The 19,942-nt window shown below is 39.8% G+C and overlaps 1 protein-coding gene across 1 annotated transcript in view; it reads left to right on the forward strand.

Annotated features, from left to right (window-relative positions):
- Positions 1-19,372, forward strand: part of SASS6 (SAS-6 centriolar assembly protein) — a 32,030-nt gene extending 12,658 nt beyond the window's left edge. The window contains 13 exon segments of the mRNA XM_030573922.1: positions 5,137-5,226; positions 5,322-5,501; positions 6,822-6,855; positions 6,858-6,902; positions 9,016-9,149; positions 10,843-10,945; positions 10,948-10,967; positions 13,135-13,168; positions 13,171-13,205; positions 13,874-13,929; positions 16,011-16,033; positions 16,036-16,104; positions 16,219-19,372. Coding sequence (XP_030429782.1) covers positions 5,137-5,226; positions 5,322-5,501; positions 6,822-6,855; positions 6,858-6,902; positions 9,016-9,149; positions 10,843-10,945; positions 10,948-10,967; positions 13,135-13,168; positions 13,171-13,205; positions 13,874-13,929; positions 16,011-16,033; positions 16,036-16,104; positions 16,219-16,316 — 921 coding nt within the window. The 3' untranslated portion in view covers positions 16,317-19,372.
- The last annotated feature ends 570 nt before the right edge of the window (positions 19,373-19,942 follow it).

Below are 19,942 nucleotides of genomic sequence, written 5' to 3' on the forward strand. Positions count from 1 at the left end.
ATATACTGTTTCTAAAGTACTGTAGAACCATGCTTAATTGCTATTCACAAATGGGCAATTCTGGATTACCAGATTGTGAACTTCATAAATATATGATCAACCATGATTTAAAGAATTAAGATTACAGCACTGATAAATATATTTGACTCATTTTGACAAATGTAGTTCAGTTACAATTATAATACTTTGTAGTCCAACAGTAAATGTATACTAATTTTACAAAATATATTAATCTCTTACTATTAGATCTTTGCTGACATGAGACTAGATTTTTCTGTTTATTTAAAAACTGGATTAGTGATGTGAAAATTAGTGAGGTGGTTCTTCTAGTAGTGTCTCTAGGGGTGCTCCACTTCAACTGTGCATGTGCCCCATTGCATCTTCTATCAGAGATGTTAGGTAGCAATGCCCGTTTGTCCCTTACATGCATTCTACTCTGCCTTCAGTTTTTTTTCTCAGCAGCCTTGGGCTAAGATGGAGCCTCAGAAGTGTCTGAATTGAGCGTATTTCAACTAGGTTTTTTTCATAGCTAGCTAGTTGTAGTGATAGTAGTTAGTAATCAATTATTATTTATTGACTGTCCTTTCAGGGTTTTTTCCCTGCAGGGACCTTTAGGTTGCTTAGAGGGTATGCCCAGCTCTTCAGGTTTTAAACATTGGCTTTCATGCCAGGAGGGTATCCTGGTGAGCGATCGGCACTCCCAGTACATCCATTGCCTTGGGAAGTCACACATCCCTTAGAAGTGTAATTTTTTTCCTGGCATTAAAATCAAGAGCCAGAAAGAACCTGAAGATTAAATTGTGTTGCCTTGTGATGGAGAGCTGTGTCCGTCCAGTTTCTGAACCAGGCTAGGAGACCCCCTCCAAGCAAGTTGAGCTCTTCAACCACTTTGGCATAACACTGCCTTAGAGCTTCTAAGAGAGAACTCAAGAATCCTCTCAAAAAGACTCTAGGAAAAGGCGCTCGGGTTCCTCAGATAGGGAATCTACTTTAAAGAAGCACTGGTCACTGATTGAGACAACTACTTTTGCACCTGCTGGTTCCTGACTCGGTACCCATGAGATTGCAGGTTCCTCAGGTACGGTTACCACCACTAAACCCGAAGAATGTAAGGGTTCCAGCACATCATTGGTACTATCAGGAGATTGAGACGACAAGAAGAAGACTATCTCTTCTAAGTTAGTACTCAAAGAATCAGCCAGGTTCTTGGTACTTCCCATTTCATTACTGCAGAAGATCAGACCATCATCTAGTGGTCATTCATTGGAGTGCATAAAGCCTACAGCACCGTTTGCTCCCTCTACCATAATCACCTCTGCTCAGGCTGCAGCCTCAGTACTGACTACCATGTTGATACCGCAGGAGGTTAAATTTTCACAACACCTCACAGTGACAGAGATGCCTGACTCCCCTTTTGTTCTGTCCTGAGAACTGCTAAGTCTCCAGATAGTCATGCAGTACTGACAGTCACCATCTTTTTCTACTGGTGCTGCCACTTACAATTGTTGAAGATGATGATGATGATGATGATATTGGGGATTTCTCATTGGTTTCTCAAATTCTGGTTCACGTTTCCCCTTCTGACTATTAGAGGAGTGTTTTTCTGGAGACTGCTAGGGAGGTGGAACATATTTGAGACACCCTCAAGTTCCATCCCAGTGGTATTAGCATTTGTGGATGCCCCTACCTATACCGGATGGGCCCACTCAATCGCTGTAATGGGATCAATTGGTGGCATATTGCCAAAAATTCTCTAGGACCCCTAGCATCACTCATTGCCATGATAAGGCTAAACAATCTCCCCCATCCTCTCTTGAAGCACTGAATCACAAGGAGAGACTTTTGAGGAGGAGGAGGAGGCAAGAGCAGGCAATGAGGTACAAATTACCGGGGCCCGGCGGTCCAGAAGGGGGCCCGGGGCCTGGCTTCGTTGGCCCAGTTTAGCCGGTCTGCCTTGCTAGGGGAGCTGAAAATTTTTTTTCCCTGGGGTCCGAACCTGCTCTCGACAGCCCAGACTGCCTTACTCAATTCTGACAAACTTAAGAGTGTATCACTACAGGGTTTTAGAGATCCTATCAGAAGGATACTCCATCCACTTTACTTCCCTTCCCCCATCTCTTTTCAGATACCCCTTTCACGAGCATCTTCTAATACAGGAAATAGACTTCCTTCTGAACTTAGATGCTATAGAACCAGTTTTGTACAACACATAAAATACCTATTCGAGGTACTTGCTGGTTTCTCAACAGGTTTGTGAAATACAAAAATTCAAACTAAATCAGTCAGGTGCATATTTCCATATAGTGCTTCACTCTTCCTACAGGTCAAAACCATTTTCAATACAGAGTGCTTTCATTTGGTTTCTCTTCCACTTCCAGAGTGTGTTTGAAGGTTCTGTCAGTGATAGCGGCTTACCTTTGCAGAAGGGGAATCCTAATATTTCTATATCTCAACAATTGGCTGCTAAAGGGGCACTCCTACCATAATGGCCATTCAAAGGGCTATAGTACTGTTTCTTGGCCTGAAACTGCACTTAGATGTTCAGAAGTCCACCTTGATACAAGTGCGAAGATTGGAGTTCATAGTAGCTTATCTCTAGGCAGTAGCAGCTAACACCTACCTCCCAATGCATAGGTTTACACCCTTATCTAGTAAGTCAGAACTGTTTATTTGCTGAGTAAACACAGCTTGAACAAACTATTCTTGGTTCCCACTGCGGTGAAGAAGTCCTTTGGCCGGTGGAAAGACTTTTACAACATTTGTGCCGAAGTCATCTTTGCTCAACTATCTTCAACAGTCATAAGAACAGATGCATCCCTGTTGGGATTGGGGGAGCACATCTTAATAGAAACTGCTCAGGACAATCACAAATGCTTGTCTCCATTCTGTGCTGTTGAGCAGGGCAAATATGTGAAGATCATGATAGACAATGTGTCATGCATGCTTTATATCAACTATCAAGGGAGAGCAAAAGCAGTGACATTCTGGAATTGGTGTGTGTGAAGTCACATCAGCATCTCAACAGCTTACCTTCCCAGCATTCAAAACGTCACCGCAGATAGCCTCAGCAGATGCTTCTCTTGGGATCATGAGTGGGAGAGAGATCCCATTGTACTCCACTGTATATTTAAATGTTGAGGCATTCCATAGATAGACCTGTTTGTCATGGCCAGAAACAGGAAGTGCTTCCAGTTCTACTTGGGGGCGGGACTGGGCCACCACTCCTTGGGAGATACCTTTCTCCTTTGCTGGAAGTCAAGTCTGTTGTATGTGTTTCATCCAATTCCTCTAATATCCAAGGTGTTGATCAAGATAAGGAAAGACAAGGCCAGAGTTATTCTGGTGGTTCCAACGTGGCCAAGACAGACATGGTTTCTTGGCTGCCTGTCAATCAGTCAAGCCTCCGGACCATCCCTCATCTTCTCTCAGGATGTCAGTCAGATTATTCACCCAGCCTTGGGGTTCTTCACCTAAAAGCATGGGTGATCACTGGTTCACTGGGCTAGAAACAACCTATTCTGAGGAAGTGAGGAGTATCATTACATAGTAGGGAGCAGTCTATCTGTAATAGTTAACTACAAAAGTAGATGAGATTTAGTCTCTGGTGTGACCTAAGACACCATTTACTTGCATCCTTTTTGCTGTCGATCTACTAAATTACATCTTGAACTGAAAACAAGTTGTTTTTTTAACTTCCATTAGGGTACCTTGGGCAGCTGTTACAGGCTTTTCAGTGTACACACATCTGATGACTGCAAGTCAAATGTCCACAAATCAAATATCCTGCCCCTGTTTGGGACCTCAGCTTAGTCGTAGATGCTTTACAAGACCTGTCCTTGAGCCAATGGGAACCTGTTCTCTACCTATCTATGAAAACAACCTTCCTGGTAATCATTACTTCTGCTCAAAGAGTTGAGGAGATAGGAACTCTGATGGCATATCCCTGCTTTGCCGTATTCTTCAAGGATGAGGTCACATTGCAACCACATCCCAAATTCTAAAGCTGTCATCTGACTTGCACATTTACCAATCTATTCATCTTCCAGTTTGCTTTCCTAATCCACACCTGAATAAGGAGGATGCAGTATTATGTACATTTTGACATCAGGAGGGCACTAGCCTTATACTTGGACAGGACTAAGCCATTTAGAAAATCTCCTGGGTTGTTTTGTATCTTTTTATAGAAGATCTAAGGGATTTCCAGTTTCCAAGCAAAGACTCTCAAGGTCAGTGGTTCTCAACCTGTTTGCCTTGCGGGCAACATATGCAACTCTCTCTGTGTTATGAGGGCTGCATCCACACTATATACTACCTGTGTGGCCCTGAGGGTGTCATACGGGCTGCAGCTGTGTGCTGTTTGGACCACAAGTTGAGAACCACTGCTCTAGATGGATATCTGTCGGTCTCATCATCTCCAGCCTCTTTCCAGAGTACTCACATTCAACAGGGCCTCATTCTGTTTCAATAGCCTGCCTTAAAGTTCCTATTGCTGAGATATGTAAAGCCACAACTTGGACCTCCATATATAGCTTTTCTGAACATTATGCAGTAATTAATGACTCAGCTTCTGATGCTGTGTTTGGCTCTCCTGTACTGTCTTCGATTTTGGATCAGACTCCAAAGCCCTTCCTCTCCTTAGAAGATACTGCTTGGCAGTCACCTGAAGTGGAGCACCCATAGAGACACTGTTTAAAGGAGGAGAGGTTACACACCCGTTCAGTAACTAGTTCTTTGAGATGTGTCCCCCTATGGGTGCTTCACTACTCCACATCCTTGCCCTCTGCTTCAGATTTTTCTGCTATGGAGCTTTGCGATAGAGAAGGAATTGAGTCGGTTGCCTGCACAGATCTATTTAGCCATGTTGCGGAGTACTAGGGTTAGTAGAGCGCATGCATGGGCCAAACATGCACTGCTAGCTAAACTCTCCAATTCGGAGGTGGATGGGTGCATCCCTCTGAAATGGAGTGTTCACAGGGACCACATCTCGAAGAACTACAGTGATTGCACAGGGGGGTTAACCTCTCTCTTCTAACACAAATGTTAACAAGCTTGATCTAAATCACATTTAAGTATTGTGCTTTTCTTTTTCAAGAAGCACAAAACCTTGCTAATGGGAAAACTTTTTGATTTTTGAAGGTGATACTGGAAGAAAATACAGAGAAGAAACAAGTTCATATAGGAAAACTTGAAGCAACAATAAAGTCATTATCAGCTGAACTTCTTAAGGTTTGTTTAAACATGAAACTGTCCTTATGGGATTTCTTCTTTTAATTTTATGCATTGTTGTTTAATTTAGAAAGGGCTCTGATGTTGTTTAATAGGCTAACGAAATTATCAAGAAGTTACAAGGAGATCTGAAAACTCTAATGAGTAAATTGAAATTGAAAAATACAGTAACAATTCAGCAAGAAAAACTCTTGGCTGAAAAAGAAGAGAAACTACAGAAAGAGCAAAGGGAACTGCAGGAGACAGGACAATCTCTTAAAGCAAAAGAGCAAGAGGTAACTTAATGCGTTATCTTAAGTTTTAGCACTGTAACCACTTATGTATGTGTTTTAAGCATGTATTTAAATGTTTGTTTGCAGGATTAGCCTTGAATTGCTGTCTATAAAACTGTCTACAAAGGTTTTTTTGCTGACACAGTTGATCTTAATTAATTAGCCTCTTAGAGTTGGTTGGGCAACTCCCACCTTTTCATGTTCTCTGTGTGTGTCTCTCTGTGTGTGTGTGTATATATATCGTCTCACTATATGTTCCATTCTATGCCGATGAAGTGGGCTGTAGCCCACGAAAGCTTATGCTCAGATAAATTTATTAGTCTCTAAGGTGCCACAAGTACTCTTGTTCTTTTTATAAAACTGAATGACTTTATTCATTTATTAAATGGTTTATTGAAACATAGAATTCTGGCAAATGTTAGTGTAGTGTATTTTTCTGGTTGATTATAGCATAGAGGGAATAGAGAGCCCAGTTGAAGCAAAACTCAATTTTTAGTAACCGCGCTAAATTTGACAAATTGTGAAGTCCAATAAAAATAGCTAACATAATTACAAACAATGGTTGGATCAATATGCTTTTGACCTAAAGAGACATTCAAATTAAAAGTTATTTTTTTAAAGATTTTTCTTGTATTACTGAAATTTTTTTAAGTCTTTCATATTTTATCTAAGTTTCACCCACTATTTATGCTTTATACTTCGTTTGCATTTGGTATTTTATTCAGTTTTGAGCATGAAAACACATTAGTCATTTCAGGTTTCTGATTCTCTTGCATGTTTAAAATAAAAAAAAAAACACACAAACACTGCATGAATGTGGTTTGGAACTGCAAACTTCATATCTGGACAGAACTTCCAGCAAAGACAGCCGGGGTTCAGGGCCATATCAGATTTCAGTTACTGTTCAAGTTAGCTTTTGTTAAAAGATTTGCTAACTCCTACAATGAAAACTCTTTACCTGGTTGCTCCTTTAAATACAAATAGAGAGAAGATCCTATATTTGTACAGGGCTAGAATTTACAGAGTACAAAACGTTCAGTGAATACAACAGTGTACACAGAGCTATGAATCAACATACTTCTGAAGGGCAGAAACAGGCAAAAATTGATAGATTTTTCAAAGGCATATATAGTTGCCCAATGCCAACTGACACTTGTGCCTTTGAAATCAATGCCAGAATATCTTTCACTGTGTAGTCACTTTTGTTAATTAACTGTACTTCAATCTTGCTTTAGTGTATTATTCTTTTTTTTTATTTTCTTCAGGTTTTAATTATTGACATTTTTGATTATGCTTGATGTAATTAGTATGGAAATATTTCAGGTCTGCAAGTTGCAAGAACAGTTAGACTCTACAGTACAAAACTGGAAGAAAGCAAGCAACTGCTAAAAACCAATGAAAATGGTAGGTTTACAGGATTCCTCCTTTAGGTCTCCCTGTTTTTGTTACTCATGGGGGAATTCTGCACCACTGCGCATGTGCAGAATTTATGATCCTCTCAGATTTCTTTGCTTCCCTGCAGAAAAAATTACTTTCTGATTGGGAAGCCACAAGAGTGGTCATGCCACCCTCCCCAGCAGTATGTTTTGGGTGCTCAGGGCAGCTGGCAGAGAGGTGAATCACTCTGGGGTAGGGGGCAGGACTGGGGAAGACCTGGCACTGGGCTCAGCTGCTAGTCCCAGCTGGGCTGGGGGGATGGGACTTCCTCTTCCCCTGCACAGCATCTGGGATTGTGTCAGACCCACCCTCAGATTTCTTCCCTGACTGTAGGAAGCTCTGCAAACACGCCCCCCCTGCCCTCCACCGCACAAACACTTCCTGTACCTATCGCTCCTCAGCTGCAGAGGAAGGGATTACAGTACAGGGAGCTACTCCCTCATCCGCCCAACCCCCATGCATCCGGACACCCTCATACCCAGACCCTCCTGCCAAGCGTCACCCTGCACCAACCCCCACAACCAGCCCCACTCCCCCTGCACCTGGATTCCCCTGTAGAGTCCCATTACCGTTGCACCCAGATCCCCCACTGAGCTGCCTGCACCCAGACTGGCCCCCACAGAACGCTCTCAACCCACACCTGGATTAACCCCCACTAATCCCCTCCACACTTGGATCCTGCTTTGCTGAGCCTGCCTGGCCCACACCTGGTGCAGGCCCTGTTCTTGTGCTGTCAGAGTTGGGTGCAGCCTCATCACTGAGTCTATGTCCTCTGGGGAAGCTGCACAGTGAGCTCCCACCTCTGTGCAGCCAGTGGTCTGTGCTCCCCAATGCCATGCTGAAGCCTCCACATTCATTTGAGAAATAAAATTTGCCAAATTTTAAAATACTGTGTGTAGGATTTTTAATTTTTTTTGGCACAGAATGCTCTCAGGAGTAAAAATTTATATTAAACATTTTATTACATTTTGAAGCTAAAAAGATTTCCTCATTTCTATCATGTCATACTTGTGATTTCCTGCTGTTCCCCTTCACTCCTGCCACCCCACAAGGATCAAATAATTTAGTAACCTCTGAGTTCATGTTTCCCGTGTATTATAGTAGCCCTAAATTTGTTTGGTATGGTTCTTCACATAAAACAGAATTTCCCTTATAACTTTCTAAGTGTTACAGTTTAGAATTTGAGAAAGTTTACATGCAATTCTAAATTTAAGCTACATGCCCACATCAAATAATTGCACAGCTAAGTTACAAATTGATGCTTTGAAAACATAGGCTCCAATTGTGCATCCTACTAATGCTTAACTTTAAGCAGATAAACAATTTCATTGAAGTCTGTGGGAAAGCTTACATGCTTAAAGTTAGTATGTTTTTAGATGTCTTACTCCTTGTGGGGCATAATCCAAAGTATATTGAACTCCATGAACTTAAATCTAGCTCTGGGGTCCCTAATTATTAAATGTTTACTTCCCTATAGTTGGTTCTAATTAATACTTAATCTTTAATAGAACAGCAATAGAACAACAGGTTATAATAATGGAAATTTAAAAGATGACTATGTTCTTTGAGGTGACCTGATTTTTTTTTTTTTAAGCCATCTTTAGATGTTGAAGGGGAAAGTTAATCAGGCCTGGCATCTTTGAGAGATGGGACTTTGCGGTGGGATGGGTAGCAGGGGCCATGCATGACTTTTCTTGCAATCCTCCTGGTTGCTGCAAGCCACTGTGTGATGTCAGACACAGGAACTAAGAGCACAGAGACTGTCAGTACTCCCGGTGTGGTTTGTGATCTTGCTGCCTGACTTGAATGCAGAAGGAATGAGCTGTCCCTGCAGCAGAGGGAGCAGATTGGGACAGGACAAGGAGCCTGATACTGAAACTAAGGGAAAAATGTTTGGGGGAAGGGGACAGATCAGATGAGAAGCCCAAGGAGTAAAGAAATTGTTTTGTTTGCTAATATAACATGAAATAGAATCATTCACAATTTTTTGATATAATTTGTGTTCGATTTATAGTACTAATAAAAGGGATGGAAAACAAAATGCTTGAAAATTAGAGCTTTACTCCTTTTTTCTATATAGTAATCACATGGTTAAATAAGCAACTGAATGAAATTCAGATGGCAAGAAAGCAAGAGATATTGGGAACTTCTACCATTCCACTTACACATTCAAGCAATGGCACTATTAGAACTGGCACTTCACCTCACAATATGGTAAGCTACCTACTTATAAAACTTGGTACTTTCTGTACATTTTTAGAAATAAAGATACACACCAAGTGAAGTGCTCATAGTACCTAGGAGAAATGCTTTGGTATTCCTTTTGCCCTATAATTGAATTTCTCTCCTCATGTTGTACACTGTTAATGGGTGCAACAAAATTACTAGTATCATAAATAAGAACTTCCTAAATTCTCATAGTCTTTAATAAGCAATAAAAACTGTTAAAATGCAGAGATGTGTAATGCGTTTGGGCTAGTGAAATAGCATATGCTTATAAGTGCATGCATCTACACGTCTAATATTCTTCAGATCATTCTCTAAAATTAGTCAAGAATGTCCTTTTCTAACAGTCCATTACACTGCACTTACACCAAACTCCAGAAACTGTATGTGAATAGAAAGAGAGGCTATATAACACATGCTAGACATGCTGCCAAACAGAGGTCATAAAATATTCTGGATTGCTCTTTATATAACTATCAGTTATTTACCAGGTGGAAGGAGATGTAGAGGTATTTTTCCTCTGCCTGGAATGTCCGTTTCACTTTTGAATTTAACATGAAATTAGAATTTTAAAATTTTTGCAAATATACGGAGAAGAAAACTATTACAACACTAACAAATTGCATAAGAAAAAGTGGGGGTGTGTCTTGCTGGTAGGCATCTTCATACTTCTAGAAATAGGCATTAATTTTTACATGAACATAGTTTTTTAACTTAGGGCTAGTGAGGTATTTTGAAGAGCACAAGGGAAGTGAGGAGTAAAAAATTCTCATAAAATGTTCTTGTTTAAAGAGACTAAAGTAGGCCTGCTGGCTCTTGATGTGTGGTGATGCTTTCAAGGAGTTCTCAAATCAATCAGTGTTTGGTTGTTACATTATTTTTGGTTCCACGTATTTAGCACGTGCCCATTTACCCGGCTAGCAGGTTTTACTATCTATTGTTCTGTTGTTCCCTTCCAGTAACTAAGGCCTGTAGATCTGCAGCGTTTAATCTTTAAAAAAAAAAAAAAAAAGGAAAAAAAACCAAACCAACCTGTTTGCATTGCTACATTTCTCTTTGATGTACAGAGCCTTGTGTCACTTACATATACTTTAATAAGAGTATAGCCAAAGAGTATTAGTCAAATCTTGTGGTTTGTTGTTAAGGAAAAGTGCTAGTAAAATAATGCTTACCTTGTCTAGTATCCATTCACTTTCTGCAAGTATTGTTTAAGACTGTAGCATAGGGAAACAAGCTTTTTCCCGTACTTTAGTCCTAACTATAATGTATCAACATTAATTTGTAGTAATATTTTGTGATTAAGTTTTTTTTTAAATTTTTACATCTATGCTGAGTGAAATTAAATGTCATTGAAGCCTGCCAGTCATGATTACCGGTAAGAATAGAATATCTAGCTCTTTTATAGCACTTTCATCAGTGGATCTCTCATTTACGTTGGGGAAAATGAGATACCAAGAAGGGAACTGACCTTCCTAAGGACACCAGCAAACATGGCAGAGCTAGGAAGAAAACCTAGGTCCCCTGAGTCCTAGTTTAGGTGCTCTTGAATGTCTGGGTTCTATTTTCAGTGAACCATAGTAAAAAGAAAAATAGATTGCTGAACTAGAGATGCATAGATCTCTGATTTTTACTGTGCACTGCTGTTTCCTCTCTTTTTCTACATTTTTATTTTCTCTTACAGCTTGACAACAGACTCCGTTTTACTAGCTCGGAATCAGTTACCCCCATCTCTCCAGTATGCGCTTTCCAAAACTTTCCAGAAACAGCACCTGCGAAAAGTGCCAACCGCAGGTTTCAGGACCAAAGGCAGGCATTTACATTTACTCTTTCTGAAACAGTTTGACTTAACTGGATATTTCCAAAAGTTATTAACACTATATGATATGGTTTTTGTGTTAAATGACAGCAAGAATTTGGCTATAACCACTACATTATTATAATGGTAATGGTAATAGTACCTGGCATTTCAAAGTAGTTTACAAACCCTAATTTTCATGACTCCTGTAAGATATTTTCCACCTTGTCATGAATTTTCCTGTGAACAAAAGCTACACAGCAAATTAGTTGTAGCATTAAACCTAGAACACGAGAATTACTAGCAGTTACCTCTGGTTTTTAGTCTAATATATCACACTGCCTCCCAAAGTAACTTCCCTAATTCTATTTTATAATAGTAAACTTCCTATTGTGAACTAGTGAGAGAGAAGTTCTCAGTCAGCAAAGTTACCTTTTCAGTTGTTCCTTTGTATATCTTCGTGTTTCTTTATTCCTTACAGAAGTAGTTTGTAGTACACAAAACACTTCATATATTCTGCAGTTTGGGATTGAAATTACTATGGCTCAGTGTCATAGCATCATTATTTCAGAGTATCCCAATGACACGGGGTGACGCTGCAGGCATCCCACTCTTTGATTCCTCGTCTCAGGGTTCCTCAGAATACGTCTCCAACACTGTTTTAGTGCTAATATCCATGACAAAAACCTTAGCTGTAGTTATTTGTAGTAAAGGTCATGGGCAATAAAGAAAATTCATGTGAACTCATGACCTGTTCCTGACTTTTTTCTGAAAATATCCATGACAAATGGGAAGCAGTTGCAGGGGTCTGTCTAGAATCTCCAGGGGTCCCCACCACACACAGGTGCTTGGAGCTGTGGGAGTCCTGCTGCCACCTGCAGGGTGGCGGGACCCCTGCAGTTCCCAGCCACCGCAGGCTGAAGTCATGGAGGTCTTTGGAAGTCACAGAATCCATGACTTCCGTGACAAAACCATAGCCTTACTAATAACACCCATGTCATAGAGTAATATATTAATAGAGGCAGCTCAAATCATAAACTAAAGTTCAATACGTAACTCAGAAGGGTTAGGTTTTGCCACCACCTTAGACTCCAGGCTCTATTGTCCTTCAGACTAGAGGGTTCTCAGATTTAACTGTGGAATCCCCTCCCAGAGTTCAAATGCTCAGACTAAGCAATAATGCAAACAGTGGCTGCCCACGCTGGGCTTAATAAAGTCCTGTGTCCCTCCTGGATTCTATCTCGGCTCCCTGCCCTGTACGTGAGAGTGGCCAAAGAGTTGTGTTCCCGGGTCTTCCTCTTGCTCCATATCTCCTTCTGCTACCCAGGCCCGCTGGCTTCTGGCCTGTCTTCCTATTCCTAGAGAGGGCCTGCAAAGCTTTCTGCTCTCTGCAGCCTCTTTCGTGCTACTCTTTTGGATAGGCTTTGAAGGATCAAATTTTCATCAGTAAATGTCAATCCAACCCCCCCTCCCACCACAATTGTCTGATTTCCCCCATACTTTGAAATTTAAATGATTGCATTAAAAAAAAAAAAAAGCTTAATGAACACTGTTATCCGGAGACTTTTTTTAAAATGAAATCTGCTGAGCCTCTTTTTTGGGAGAACACCTGTCCCTACTCAGCTGGATCAGGTTAATGACAGGATTGGCCCCATCCTCTTAAAGAGGCAGACACCCTATTACACTCAGCAAAAGGCTTATCTTACTAAACAATCAAACCTGGTGTTTCAGAAAAAATACTGAAGACACCAAAACTTTAAACAAAAGGCTTTGTTGGGAAATATCAGCTTTCCTTTGGCATAACTGACTTCAATCAGATGCTAGTCAGCACTCCTATTATGAGCTGTAAACTGTTGTTTCCGCCCTAAATCTAAATTTAACATTAACTAAAATAATTGAGAAGCAGCAACTATTTCCTGTTTTTATTGGATACCAAACCATGTTAATATGTATCCGTAATTCACCCTGTATTATCATATTTATACAGCAGACTTGTCATCTGAATTGCATCTTTGTTTTATATCTATACTATTATTTGTTAAGTATTGCTAAACACGGTGTGGAATCTTATTGCCCTGAGGTGCTCACAGTTGGACACAAGTCCTCAGTCTATACATTTTCTTGTGCATAATATCTGGATCCAAAATGTTGAATGTGTGAAACCTTTGATCTTTTGAGGTTCAGTTTAATGTGCAGCTTTCAAAAACTAATAAAGTTCAGACATTCAGCCAGGATTTCCTACTGCACTGGTCCTCTAACAAATACAGAAAAGGGTATCATAATTGTGCCCATAGAAATTATTTTGAGGCCCAATTTCAGACACACCTCAGTCCTGCTTTCTAAAATCGTTGGACATTTTAAAATTTTTTTTATATCCAAGTTTGTAAATACATTGTATTATGTTCAAGTGAGCATGCGCAGACTTACCCTCACAAATAAACCTGTATTTTAGAGGCTGCTTTGAAAATGTGGTCCTTCGGAAGAGTTCTGAAGAAGCCATATTGCATTTCTAGTGAAATAATTGTCTTGTTTGCAGATTTACCTATCTCCACCAAAAAAAAAAAAAACCAAACTATTTGGCTGTGAGGCTTTTTAAAAGTAGTTTAACTTTTTCATTAGTCAGTTCTTGGGATACACTACGCAAACCAAACTTTGTCAGACAGCAGTAATGACTTTACCTGACCCTGTATTGTGACAATTCTGTTCTTCAGTGGAGTTCCACAATAGCAATGATATGGTATGTGGGAGTATCAGCTTAATGGGGGCCAGCTACTCTGGAAATGGATGTCCTAGTGACCTGAAAAGTAGAGTGAGGGCAATGAATATTCGTTTGTTGATATGCCGACTCCCTAGCAAGTCTGGCATTCAGAACCTATTGCTTAAAGTGATGTGACTGTAATACAAATTCCATTTGCAGATGACATCTGGTTTCTTTATTCCAGTTTACCAGGGTGGTGCTGGAGTGTACCAATAGTGAGTGGTTTTAGAAATCATACAGTGAAGGAGATAGGCCCACTGGGATGAGTAAATGAAAACATTAAGCTCTTGCTGCACTGCATATTTTAACTGCATTTAACCAGTTAATTACATGGTTAATCCCAGTTATATCACTAGTGTCTTAGACTGGCAAATGTCTTCCTGAAACAAATTTTGCAAACTTGTTTTTGTGGTGTAGATAGGACCGCCTCCAACTGTATCTTTTTTTCTCAGTTGGCTCTACTTTCCAGCTCTCCACTGCTTTGTGGGGGATGTCCAGAATGCATTGCTCTGTCTGTGCTCTGTGTCTGTGCCCTTTGGGAATGCTTTCTTCTTCTGAGTCATTGAGATAGCTGCCCAAATTTTCTAGGAAAGCACTGATCCAAAGACCTCTTAGCACTGTTTAAATGTAGATGAACAAACCTGGTTGTCATGTGGTTTTGAGGTAGAAAATGCTGCCATGCAGACAACTGTCATATTTGTTGTAACTGGGTTGGATAAGTGTCAGACTGGTTAAAAAACAGTGTGTGTAGACATGACTGGAATATTGAATCTATATAAACTTTAAAATGAATGTAAACATTTTATGTAGTACTGCATAAACTTAACATTGAGTCATTGTCCATGTAGGTCCCACACTACGTGTATATGCATGCGAAATCAGAATCTTTGAACAGCAATGTCCATTGGAACTGTGCCTGGCACTCATGTCCTCGTGCCTTCCCCATCTGAGGGCAGAGCCATCCCATCCATCCCTCTTAGTGCTTGGCAGTTTGCATCACTGCGTTTGCTGTTATAGTAGATTCAAAGCTCTCAGGCTTGAATGCCCTGTTCATTGTGCAATAGACTCATTCCCTGCAGAGACAGAAATATAGCCATTGTTTATTCTGTTTAAGCAGAAGCCCTGTGTTTGACAGTTGGACTATCTGCTTTTCAAGACTGAGAAAATCCAGGGTCAGTTGGCTATTATTATTACTTCTGGAGCAGTCTGAAGGGCACTTCAGACCCAGAACAGGTACAAGGCTCCAAAATAGGACCTTCTACCTCTGAGGCCCAGTCAGTCAGCACTTCTGTAAGAGTTGCATTCTGGCTTAAGACCAGTACCAGTAAGAGATCTGACAAGCCATCCACAACTGCCAGAAATCAGCTTGGCACCAAAGGCTGGTACTGCCTCCAAGGTAAGATAGATTGAAACACTGAACCAAACATATTTCCAGGCATCCATCTATATCTTGATCTAAATATACTCGCAGGTCTCATGAAGTCCCCCCCCCCCCCAACTCCTCTGAGTGTTCTATCTTACTCTCAGATCACCTTTTTGGTGGCCATTACATAAGCCAGACAGGTGAGTGAACTTCTGTCCCTTGTGGCTCATCCCCCTTCCTTATTATACTGTTTCAGCGGGATGCCAAACACTGCCTGGACCCAGCTTTGAGATCAGATGCCAAATTGGGAAGGGTATTGTTTAGTGACTCAGCTAGGAATAGTCATTCCCATCTTCTAGCTGACATACTTATGGACAGTGACTTAGAATGAGATCCACATGGACAAATAATTGAAGAAAGAACTATTACTTAGTTGGTAGTAACTGTGGTTCTTGTATGTTTTGTCTGAGTAGCTCCCACAAGCACCCTCCATTCTTGCTCGTTTGGAGTCTCCTCTAGATGAAAATCTGGATTAGTGAGAAACTGGAGGGATTGTTGTGGCTGCCCTGCCATTTGTACCTCCTTTGAGGGCACATATGCTGGGTACAAGCATGATCCCAACAGACACAGCTGTTCAGATTAGTCTTGCATGCGTACGGTGGTATGCACCATGGATTACTGCAAAGTAAGTAACCATTACACTGCTATTGTGTTTACCATAAAAACCATCAATGCATGTGCTAAAACAAGTATTTGAGATGTATTTTTAGGGTGCTGCTGCTTCAGTCCTTCTTAATCTCTTTAAAGGGCCTTTAATTTAGGCCCTGAAGTATATTACGAGTGAGCTTTAATGCATCAAAAATAAGCTTACAAAATTAGGTAAAAGTGTTAAGTTTTCCTATTTTAAGCATGATTCCATTTTCTTTTGGTTAGTGGTGAAAATTTGGGATTGGAATTGAGTATTTAAAGAAAAGAGAAGACAGCATTCCTTTACGAGGTCTCAGCCAAAATACATTTAACTCCTCAGGTAGGAATGGCAGTAGTTCTATGAAAGTAAACAATCTTATTTCAAAATGCTTTCTGCTTTAAGAAGGTGCTACTTGTACCCCCAGAAGTTAATAGTATTTCCCCCTATTTGCAGAGTATCCGAAATCCTCCACATCAACAAAAACACCAACTTCATCAAAACCTGGAGTACAGTCTACAGCCTCTGCTTACTTCCCTGGAGTGCAAACATAATCATTAGATGAAATCTTTTATATTACCAACTATGGAAGATTTTGGATGGCTTTTAATTAAGATACTAAATACAATTACCCCTTAAAATGTCAATGTTATAGTAACCATGTAAAATGAGTTAACTTTACCTTTCATTTGTATAATATTTAGCTTTTGTGAAGAAAGCAAATTTATTTACATAGATATCAGTGTACAATTCCAACCAGAAGAGTAAAAGATGGAGGGGAAAAATATTAACTACTTTAGTCACATGCTACACAAGGATTGTTCAGAAATGACCATCTATAAAATGAGGCAAAGCCTTTTTAAAAAAAGCTTAAATTGTTATGGAGCACATAAGTTGTTTGTTTACTACACAAACTCCTATTTTAATCTTTCCCCTTGCCAGAAATCCACAAGCTAATGATATTGCTAATAGTTTTATCATTATGCTGAAACTCAGGTCCTGCTTGGAGTTTCTCCTTAAAAATACCTAGTAACTTTAGGATCTTGCTCCTGGAAAGTGCACAGCAATCTCTGAAGTCGGTGGTAGTTGTGCTGGGCAGTTTGCTAGTATAGGAAACTTCTTTTCCCAAGTTATGCCTACATCTGTTTGGAGTTTGAATCTAATTTTTGGTTTCTATACTGAAAGACATGTTTGTATAGCATTGTGAACTTACTACTCTGGGCTCCTTAGCCCCTAAATCAACAGTTGTGTCAGGGTATCTGTAATGACCCAGGTCAGCTAAGACCAGGAGGTGCATTATATTCTCTTTGTACAGGATTTTGGCAGTCTGGATTGACACTATTCCACCAGTTACACTCCATGTATGGATGAAATATACACTCTGGCATTCATCTCTGGAGAACATTTTTGTAAGATGTAGCAGGATGTGGAGACTCTTTCACTGGCCTGTCCACTGAGGTGACCTGTCACCTGTGGAACATTGTTTCCTGTCAGGGTATGTCTATCCTACAATCTCAGGGTGTGGTTGCAGTCCAAGTAGACATACCTAAACTAGCTTTACTGAACCTAGTTCAAATAAGAGCAGTGAAACTGCTTCACATTGGACTAGCTCCACAAGTAATTACTCAGGGTTCTGGGCAGGCCTGTACAGCTCCAGTACCCAAACTGGCTAGATTGGGGATTTCTGAGTTATAATCACAACATGTAATTGCAAGTATAGGCATATCTATCTTCAGAAGTTCAGTTACAAGAATGTAAGGGTTGAAGGAGTGAGCGCATTGCTTCTGGCCTAGGACTCCAGCAAATTTCTTAAACTAGAAGCATCTTAAATTTCATAAATAAGAGCTGAAGCCATTGTGGGATCACTCATGTTCTTAACAGAGACACACTTCCTAGCTTTAAAATTATGCAGGACATTTATTTAATATAGGTTTCAGATGGTTTCTTTCTTTGGAAATTGCTTTCTTAAACCAACTACTTTTACATGTGTGTGTGCGCAGATTTTTATCTGGTGGATCTATAGTCAAATATTTAAATTAGCTACTTAATGAGATCCTAAATACTTACCTTAGTGAAAGCACACAATTGAGTTATGGCTACAAATTTCACATCTTGTCACAGCCTCTGCTTATATTTCTCTCTCCATAGCAGATGATTCCACATACAATGGGCTAGTTTGTAATACACTGAAAATTACAACCAAGTAGCAGAAATGTCTTGTTCCAGTAGTTTGACGCATTAATTGGAACATTTGGAAACTTTCATTTTACTACTGTAATCCAAGATGCCTGCACTGGTGACTACAGTGGCGTACAGAACATATCAAGTAAATTTAACTGTACTTACCACTTAGGTTGTAGCCCAAGCCCAAGTTTTTCTTCCACTGAGTCCCAGTGAAGATTGAGAAAGCTAGTTAAATAGAATTGAAGTAAATTTTTCTCTGCATCTTATATGAACCATATTCTAATATCAAACTAGTAATTTAAAAATGACAGTACATTTGTAGGGAATTTTCCAATATCTTGGACTCAATTTATGCCCCTAGCTCTTACACTTCTGTAATATATTGTATCAATCTACTTCTTTCCCATAATGTTTGAGTGGCTAATCATCCTAAATTTTGCACATTACTGTCCAAATGTGTATAAAACATCTTAGAGTATAAAGTTTGTATATTTGTTTATAATCAATTTGTATTTGTGTGTATATAGAGTTGCTTTTAAAAATGTATGTTAATGGAAATTAAAATGGTTTCAGTAAAAATGTTTCTGGTCAGCTGCAGTTAAGTGGAAACATTAAGGGGGGAGAGGTTTCACTCACTCACATTTTAAAACCAGAAGTAGAGCAAAGTTATAACTTCACTACAGTCAAGACCAGTAAGTGGTACTACTTTGCCAGACAGCTTCATGGCCCACTTATCAAGTTGCATAGTCCAAAACTTTGGGATTTACAAAAGCTTCTCAGAATAGATAATCAAATATTTTTTTAAAACTAAATACACAATGCAGTAGTATTAGAAATCAGTATGAAACTTAAACTGGGGACTAGATCCTTCAAAGAAACTTAAATGCTGTGATACCTTGTTGTCCAGTGGCATTCAGAGCCCAGCATCCAGGCATCCTACACAAAGCATGGGGAAAGTTCTACATCTTAAGCACCTATCAGCTAAGCAAGATTAATTTACTGTCCCTGTTTGGTGGTGGTATTTACTTGAAAGGGGGTGGTACAGGATGGCCATGACAAATTCTCACATTATCCCACTCCAGTCTTTGGGGTTTTTTAAAAGTCTTAAACACTTACCTGTTAGTAACTATGCAGGCATCTTGCTCCTGGGTCTACTTGTACAAAATAAATGCTCAAAGCAGCTTAGTAACAATTTAAATGAGTAAACAGTACATTAGTAAAGTATTCTACTGGTGGCTTTTTCTTTTTAAGAAGGTAGAAGGAACTTCTCCAGATTTTATGCATGTAGATTTTTTACCCCTAGGACAGGGTGTTGTGATCATGCAGCCTGAAAAGTTACAAAAGGAGCCAAACTTAGATAGTGCATTACAGCCTGAGTCTATGTATTTGCATTTGGCCAGAGCTACACTCATATGTAAGACTTTAATATCACTTGTACACAGAATGTAATCACTGAAATTGACTCCTCTGAAAGAGGCAGGTATTAAGTAATGATTAAGAGCATGGCTGGCTGTTTTGTCAGTCCTTCCTTTCCTGCAGGTAGCTCTGATCCTACTGCTAAGGGTGATACCAGCTCAAGCCCTACCTATAATTCATTTAGTAAAGAGAAGAGCTGGTTTAAGCAGACTTAGACTGAATACAGGAAACAGCAGAGAGAGAATCTTAGTCATACAGTATTCATCTGTGTACTAGATAACATTGTTTGATTCTAGTAATTCCAAGCCAGACACAGCAATTTTCATCTGACTGGACTCTGCTTTACCCCAACACATTAAAGTGCTGTTCTCTTTCAAGTGTTACCACATTTGATTGTTATTGATAATGAAGTTAACTTCACACCATCTGCTATTGTGGCAAGGACACTAATGACTTTTAGCAAAAAGTTTAACCTAAACTAATTGTTAGAGGTTGCTGCTTGACAATACTTTCTACCTCTCTTCTGTCAAAGATTACTGGTAACTCAGTAGTGCTGTAGTCCAAGGGGAAAAGATACTTC

The sequence above is a fragment of the Gopherus evgoodei genome, chromosome 8 (genome assembly GCF_007399415.2).
Source record: "Gopherus evgoodei ecotype Sinaloan lineage chromosome 8, rGopEvg1_v1.p, whole genome shotgun sequence".
Lineage (NCBI taxonomy): Eukaryota > Metazoa > Chordata > Testudines > Testudinidae > Gopherus > Gopherus evgoodei.